The following is a 9,034-nucleotide window of genomic DNA, read 5'->3' on the forward strand; positions in this document are numbered from 1 at the left end:
CTAAACATCAGTATACCAAGCATCCTCATTGTCTTCTTGGGTTAATAGAGCAATTGTTGGTTCAAAATTAACCACTGGAATTTCTTTTTCTACAATCGTTACCGACCGTACCTTTACATCATCGTCCCAAGTCAAATTTACCGCAAGATTTGCCAAAGCATCGGTGAAGCTGTTTTGCTCACGAGGGAGATGTTTGAACTCTATTTCTTTAAAGAATGGGATAAATTGTTGAAGATACTCCATGTACATTTGCAACCTTTCATCCCGAACTTTCCAAGCTCCAATATTCTGGGAAATTATGAGATAAGAATCATCGTACACTGTGAGATTTTTTACACTAGCTGCTAATGCTGCTTTGATTCCATAGATGCAAGCTTCATATTCAGCCGTGTTATTCATCGTTGGGAAACTAAGCTTCACAGCGAAGGGAATATGTACTCCATAAGGATCGATTAATTATACTCCTGCACCATTGCCCCTCTCGTTAGAGGCTCCGTCGAAATACATCTTCCATTGTGACGTACTAAGACAAAAATATGTTCATCTGGAAAATCGTCATCAAATTCATCACCCGATATAGGTCCATCAGCCAAAGCTTCAGATATAGCCCTCCCTTTGACAAACTTTTGATTCACACACTGAATGTCAAATTCTGACAATATCGCATGCCATCTTGCTATTCTTTCACTCAAGATTGGCTTCTCAAAAATGTACTTGATTGGATCTAACCTCGAAACCAGATAAGTAGTGTGTGCTTGCGAATAATGTCAAAGCTTCTTTGCTGTGTAAATAAGGGCAATGCAAGCTCTTTCCAAAGGAGTGTATCTAGTTTCATACTCCAGGAACTTTTTGCTGAGGTAGTAGATAGCTATTTCCTTCTTTGTACCCTCTTGGTATTGTGCCAAGAGAGCTCCCATGGCCGTTTCCGTGATAGTAAGATATAATATCAAGGGCTGCCCCGGCTTCGGTGGCATTAAAACTGGAGGATTGGAGAGGTATTCTTTCATTGAATCGAATGAAGCCTGACATTCGTCATTCCATTTTGTAAGAACATTTTTCTTAAGTAACTTGAATATAGGTTCACACCGGGTTGTCAATTGTGATATGAACCTACTAATATATTGAATTCTACCAAGAAATCCCCGAATCTCCTTTTCTGTTCTTGGTGGAGGAAGCTCTTGTATGGCCTTTACCTTGTCAGAGTCGACTTTAATTCCGTCTTGGCTTACAACGAAGCCTAGAAGCTTTCCCAAAGTTACTCCAAATACACATTTTTGAGGATTCAATCTCAGACTGTATTTCTTAATTCTGTCGAAGAATGATTTTAAAGCATCAATGTGTGTCTCACGATCATGACTTTTGACAATCATGTCATCAACATAGACCTCCACAATATCATGGATGAGATCATGCAAAGTTGCAGCCCGTTGATAGGTTGCCCCAGCATTCTTTAATCCGAAGGGCATTGCTCTATAACAAAAGGTTCCCCATGGGGTAATAAAATAAGTTTTTGACATGTCCTATTCTGACATGAGTATCTGATTGTACCGTGAGAATCCATCCATGAAAAAGAACATGGCGTGTCTGGCAATGTTATCAACTAGAACATCAATGTGGGGCAATGGAAAATAGTCTTTCGACAATGCTGAATTTAAATCCCTAAAATCAATGCATACTCTGACCCTTCCATCTTTTTTGGGCACTACCACCACATTCGCCAACCATTCCGGATGCTTGATTGAATTGATGAAGTTGGAATCAAGCGGCTTTTGAATTTCTTCTTTAACTTTGAGACTAACTTTTGGTTTCATTCTACGAAGCTTCTGTTGCTTTGCCTTGCTATCTGGGTAGAGCGGTACACGATGTTCAACAATATTACGATCGACACCAGGCATATCAGCATAAGACCATGCAAACACATCCACATATTCTTTAAGTAAAATAATGAATGCATTTTGTTCATCAAGGGAAAGGGACGATCCTGTCTTGACTTCTTTTACATCATTATCCGTACCTATGTTTACAGTTACAGACTCTTCCATGGGTGTCACACATGATTTAGGTTCATTGAAAAGTTCATTATTAGAAAATGCATCGTGATCAAGATCAATTCCTTGTACGCAAATATGTTTACAAGTAACTTCATCGATATCTTCGTGATATGAGATATCACGCAGTGTATGGATAGATGATTGGCTAGATGATGAGCTATCGATTTCATAACCGTCTGAGGTGGAGGATTGAAAAGGATATAGTTCGGGGAAATGAAGGAATTATTCTTGAGTTTCGGGTCGGATATTATTTTCAACCTCTGTTTTTATTGGAGTGATAAGTGTAATGGTATCGAATCGAACTTCATAATCAGAAATTGATGAAAACAAGCCTCTTAGAACTCCTTGCTTTAGATGGTCAGCCCAATCAATATCTTTCTTAAATACTGGTTTCTTATCAATCCATTTCTTAATAAATTCTTCATTGCTTGCTTCTGCAAAGAAAGTTTCTAACCCAGGGTGAATTTTCTTTTTATCCAAGTCATACTAAGGTTCCGAAAACTCATAAAATGACTCAGTGTCGTTTGGAAACACAAATTGCCCATTCAAGGTGAGAGACTTCCTTTTCATAACTTTAGAACCCATTTTCTCATCGAAACCCAAACCATGACGATTTCGCTTATCAATTATTGGGATTGGGTGCCTCATGCCTTCACCGTTCCGTCCTAAACCAGCTCCCGGAACATAACCCATTTTCAACATCAATTGAAGTCCTCTAGTAAGTGTTTGTGGTATGGAATCCGAGGATAGAGTAGATTTTCGAGTTTGGTTGGTCATTGGTTGGCAAAGGATACCTAAACAGTACATACTCAAGATTACGACTTCCTCCTCTTTTTTTTTTGAAAATAATAAAAAAAAAGTAAATGATAAATGCAAAAATGCATGCGGGAAAAAGATTTTGGTAAACATTTAAAGGACGTCTGTTAAGTTAGATAAGTTAGCGGGGTGTTCATTCCAAAACAAAAATCTTTTAATTATTCCGGGTCACGCTGTAAGGCTGCCTACGTATCTCCAGACAAATTTCGTATTTTCTTTTATTTTTTTTAGAGAATCAGACCCATCGTAGTTCAAAATGGAAGCAGAGGATTTTTTTTTTTGAAACAGCTGCACTCAATCAGAGTTGCCTACGTACCCCAATAACAATGTGCGTGTAAGTACAATTTTTGTGTATGATCATGAAATAGTGCTTTGGGGGATCAAGCTGTACGTAGTTCTTTGTACCAAAAGAAAATATAGAGGGAAAGAAAAAAAATGCTTGGTTTACAAAGCTCATACTACCCTTCTCATTCATCCTTCTTGATGGAGGGTAAGATAGAGATCACCATGTTGTTGCGGATGCTTCCTTCCCCATGTAGAGATTCCTTAGGCTTCAGGGTTTTCAACTGTATTTCTCGTAGTCTTGTTGAGATATCTTTTCTGAATAGTGACAAGCAATAAAAAGAGTAGGATCGTCTTCGCGTGTCAAAACGGAAAGGGCATTTATGGACACTTTCTGATTCGGGCAGGAAATTCCAGTTGTGCGCTTTATACACCAATGAGATCAATGAGATCCTGGATTACGCACTTAAGGTCATAACAAGTATCTGTTCTATGCCCATATTGATGGCAATAACTGCAATATTGTCTCCTATCGGTTTCATGTGGTGTAATGAATACACATAGCTTTTAGCCCGAAGAATACCTTTTTTGCTACGATCGTACACCATACTCAATGGTTCCTCGATTCGAGTGAATATCCTCCTGTTAGCTCTTTCACCTTGAGGGTGCACCTTAGGCCTTCTTTCCTGTAGTCGATAGGCATCAATTTCGTAACCATGTCTCTCCATGTGCGAGAGGTCGGCGTATTTGATGGAGACCATATGACGATAATAAAAATAATTTAACTTCCTTAGTAATATCAACATGAACTCCCGATCAGTAATGGGAAAATGAAGTTGATCCCGAACGTAAGAACATCTTGAAAAGAGATGTAAACATGATTCCCGGTCACTTTGCTCCATATTCACTAGCTTCAGTTTTTCGGTGTCAGTCTGTCGAAATTCAAATGCCCAATCACTGAATGCTTGAGCTATTTCTCCCCAAGAACCTTTACTTGTTGCCCCTGAGGTAATACCAGGATAACGCATGCCCACCCAGACTTTTGTTGAACAACATAGGAAAATGTTCTTCTGGAACATTTAAAGGATATAAGGTGTTCACAAAGTTGTATAAATGGAGGATGGGATCTCCCAACCCATTGAAATTCTCGAACTGGGGGAGATTAAGATAACGATCTACATTCCTGTAGTTAGGGAAAAGAATCAACTCCTCCGGGTATACTAACCTTCTATAACACAGGACATCGAAATCCAAATCAAAATCCTCGGCCCTAGACCTCTTTTGAGATCCCTCATCATGACCCTGTCTAAAAGAATTACTTGTCCAAGGTTCTCCTCTAAAACATGGGTCGTTGTCTTTTGGAGTTTTAGCCTCTTCTTCTGCCTCGTCTTCATTGGATCAATTTGTTCCATCCCTAACTTCTTGAGGATTAACCTCAGAGTTATTGTCATCCTCTTGAAGCCCTTCTTTTGGATCTTCCTCAGTTTCTTCTTCTTCTTTCGGATCTTCCTCGGTTTCTTCATCTTCCTCTAAGTGCTCTTCCGGATCTTCCTCTGTTTCTTCTTCTTCCTTCCATGAGCCAATTGAATCAGATCCAATATTATGAATAGTGAATCCATCTAATCGACTACCCTCTTCATCATCTAAGTGGAGCACCGATTTTCCAACACTAGAAACATTCATAACTTCTGGATTACCCACAAGTTTTACTGCACCATGATCCATGAGCAATTCACCTTTTGGTGTAAGGTAGAGGTTACCGCCCTATTCTCATGAAGCCAAGGTCTTCCGATCAAAAGGTTAAAGCACGCTTCAATGTCAATTACCACAAATTCAACATGTCTAGCCACTGGTCCATATTCAAAAAGTAACTCAATTGACCCCAAAACATCCTTTTTGGCATTGTCATAAGCCCTAACAACTTGGCTTGAAGGTGTCAAATCTTCTTTTTGATAACCCAGCTTTGTCATAACTCGAACCGGGCATACATTGATGGCAGAACCATAGTCAATAAGTACCCGAGGTATTGTCCACCCATGACATTTCACAGTTATGTGCAAAGAGTTATTATGGTTGACACTTTATGGGAGATCATTGTCGGTAAACATTAAAGTGCGGTCGGCTCCATGAATAAGTCCTACCATTTGATCCGGTGTTATGGATAGATCAATTGAAACTTCATTGAGATGTCTCAAAACAGCAGCCCGATGGGGTTGTGAATGAGTCAATAACTTCCATATAGAAACATTTGCATTAACCTCCTTCATGCGCTTAATAGTATCATCTTCTTCCTTATTCTCCTCTGTCAATTCCTTGTATTTTTCTTTCCTTCTTAAGGCTTCCACGGGGTTCTCATCTTCAAGGTATAAAGGTTTAAAGTGACGACCTGCGCAAGTTAAATGAGCCACATGTAGATCTTCATCATCACTAAGATTGTCAAGGTAGATCGGACATTAAAAATTATTAGAGGTATTAAGGTGTGCCCCAACATTTTCCTTAGCAATTGATAACAACGAGAAAGCATCCTCTTCATCATCTATTAGGAAAAATGCCCTATTATAACCTATAGTGGCGCAGACATCAGAGAACGGATCCTTATTAAGGGTAACACCAGAACCCTTGCTTGGCACAAGCTTGACCTTTTGCTGAGTGGAGTGATTATACACAACACACACATAATTCTCGGATAATTACATCTCATACATTCGAGGGGCATTTCGAACCATTAATAATGTTGGATCAATCTAGTTACTAGAAGTGGAGATGGTGTCTATAGAGACAGGAGGTTTATGATTGGGAAGAGGATTATTAGTGATGCTTGGTTGTGTATTTTTAAATTTATCAGAGGATGCCCCAACTGAAAGCCTTCCTCCATCTACTAGATCTTGAATACGGTGCTTGAATGCTGTACAATTTTCAATGTCATGCCCAGGCCCTTGATGGAATTCACAGTGTTGGTTTGGGTTGTAACTGGGAGGAGGGTTTCTTGGGGGTGGCCTTGGGTTTAAAGGTTGAACAAGGTTGGCCTTTTTTAGTTTGGAGAAAGCTTGAGCATAGGTCATGTTCAAAGGGGAAAAATCTCTCTGTGGCCTGAGTTGGAATGCTGGTGTGGTGCCAATATTTTGTATCAAGTTTGTTGGTTTTGAGGGTATTGAGTCATTATTATTGGTTTTCCTGTTGCTCCAAACTTAGGATTGTAAGAGGTGTTACTGTTGCTCCCTTCATCCTTCTTGATATCTCCCTTTTTTATGGCATCCTCCACCAAGGTTCCTGTTAATATGAGAGCCTTGAATGACAGAAAATAGTGGAAAGCCATTCATCCTTGATAGACGGGAAAAAGATTCTTCACTATCATCTGTAATTGTTCTTACTCGTTCGGCTTATTCACCATCTTTGCAGCCTTATTTCTCCATCTAGTAATGAAGGCAGAAAATGTCTCATTAGGATTTTGTGCAGTTGTCTCCAAATCCCTCCTTGTTACATCGATCTCTTCATTATATCTGTATTGGCTAGAAAATTCTCGCACAATATCAGCCCACGAAGTTTTCTTTGAATTTTCCAGATTAAGAAACCAATGAGCGGCAGCCCCATCTAAATATTGTTGAAACAATTGTGCCATTAAAGGTTCATCAACACCCCAAGGACTCATAGCCCCTACGTACAGTTTTAAGAAATTAGTGGGACTTTCTGTACCATCGAATCTCGTGAGATTCGGCATCTTAAACCCAGGTGGCAGTCGTGCTTTCGAAAATAAGGTGAGACCATGAATATCCAACCAAGGTTCCGCTTTGGTCATACCCTTTAGTACTTCCTTGAGCTTGAGAATATCTTCCTCGATCTTGGTAGGAGCTTCTCTATCACCGTTTCCATCATCTAAATGCAATGGGGAAGCTACCTATGAATCATGGTGAGGAGGAGGAGCACTTGCACTCTATCTTAACAAACTCTGTATTGTTTATTCCATAGTATCTTGACGATCAAGGATAGCTCGCATAATTCCTCGAAGATCATTAGATGGATCAGGGTTTAGCGAACTTTCATGGCCAAGAATCTCAGACATTTCGCTTAGTGGTGGAGAATGAATTTCCCTTGGCGTCGAATGACCTGGTGAGAAGGCTACTGAATCAGATTGTAAATTGTGAGAAGAGGTTTGCCGGACAAGCCTAGATCCTGTGCGGGTCCAGGTAGATTTCCTGGGGTAAAAAGGGAACATTACAAAAAACTTCTTCGACAAGCTAAAAAAAAGTAAACAAAAGATTTTTAAAAGAAATGAACACCTTTTTTTTAAAAAAAAAAATGACTTGGACCTTACTACGAAGATTCCTTGTGTGTTGAACACACCATTGGTTCTCGGCTTATAAAAAACTAAAACTTGAATAAGGATTATTCACCCAAACTTCTTCTCTCCCTAAAATCTCAAGTGTTTTATTTTGAGATTTTTCTCACTTTGCTCAAATTTGAGTTATGGATCCTAATGCCTCACGCGTTAGAGATTTAATTCACTTCTTCTCTGACACTTCGCGCTCCTCCCTCCAAGAATTACGAGAGAGAGAACGCAACGAGATTCTTAGTTCAATATGGCCAGAAGATCATCCATCTCAATTTTCTAAGGAAAACCTCTCTCTCCCTTATGATTAAAATTCTACAGCTATCCCACCTTCAGTTCCTCTAGTGAAACTTGCACTAGTGACTGGTCCACCCCAGGTATTCGAGATAAATAGCTCTCCAGAGTCAATCTTCTTATTTGTGGTAGATACAATGGTGCTAGCCCTGTCTCTGTTCCTACATTTCTCTAGAGACTCGGTTTACCCTATCATAGCTACTATAAGTCAACAAAACCTCCCTTTTGCTAGCCAACTCGTAGAGAGTCCGAACCTACCATCACATTTCCCTTTTAATCTTCCTATGTACTCGTCTCTCAGGCTATTGTTTTGGGATACTCGTGGGTATTGTACGAGTCAAATATTACATAGTATCTCCATATTACGCAGAACCTCCCTACTTGTTTGGTTCTACTCATCTCTAATTTGTCAATCGGCAAGGAGGTCTCTGAAAACATAGACGTAACAAGATCTTGTATTCTTGCAGGGCATAATTCTCTCCCATCAACTCTATTCCTATCGAGTGACACATGTTTATTTTCACTCACTCGATTGTCTGAAGGATCAATAGCCATATCGGCTTATAATACCCCTCGCATTATTTATTTTGGGACTTCCTCACGCCAAGGGAGAGGCCCGCCTCAAAGCTCAGTCAATCATCCTAGGTTGGGTATATCAGATTTCATAACCTATAATCATTTAACAATGATGATGGGTGGTCCTTCAAACTATCGAGAATCTAAAGAGAATTTCCTTCAGAAACTACCTTCGCGTCATAGGCGTTACGTATCTCGTCTCCCTGGGACTTTATGGTCAATAGGTCAAAGGAGTCTCTTCATAATAATAGATAGATTAACTAGGGCATTGTCAACTACTCCTTGGTCATAAGAAGATCCTCATACTTAATCCCTAGCAGCCTTATCGGATGTAGGGCTGTGCACGGTGCGGTTTGGATCTCAAACCGCACCAAACCGCAAAATTGCGGTTTGTGATTTTTTCAAACCGCACCAAACCGCAATTCTATACAAACCGCACCAAACCGCACCGCAAAATACGGTTTGGTGCGGTGCGGTTTGCGGTTTTTCCATAATTTTTTTACCTCACAAATAATGATTATTTGCTAATCTTTTGTTATGAATTTTTCACTTGGAAACTGTACAACTATGCAAATAATTCAATAGTAGTGCTTTACTTTAATGTTAATCGTGACCCAGTGACATGTCAAGGCAAACATGAAGCAAAACCATTAAGTAAACCACTCCATTACAACTCCAAAGCACAAGA

The 9,034-nt window shown here is 39.7% G+C and overlaps 1 protein-coding gene across 1 annotated transcript; it reads right to left on the minus strand.

The window, feature by feature from the left end:
• On the minus strand, window positions 1–399 carry LOC145565397 (uncharacterized). Its single transcript, XM_081625417.1, has one exon. It carries the CDS (start codon window positions 397–399, stop codon window positions 1–3), a length of 399 nt encoding a protein of 132 aa, XP_081481543.1.
• Window positions 400–9,034: the final 8,635 nt, after the last annotated feature.

Source organism: Chenopodium album, chromosome 10 (assembly GCF_948465745.1).
Source record: "Chenopodium album chromosome 10, dcCheAlbu1.1, whole genome shotgun sequence".
In the NCBI taxonomy this organism is placed as follows: domain Eukaryota; kingdom Viridiplantae; phylum Streptophyta; class Magnoliopsida; order Caryophyllales; family Amaranthaceae; genus Chenopodium; species Chenopodium album.

What these genes read in the sequence shown, in the direction of transcription:
- LOC145565397 (XM_081625417.1), bottom strand. Translation starts at nt 399, where the DNA reads ATGAATAACACGGCTGAATATGAAGCTTGCATCTATGGAATCAAAGCA.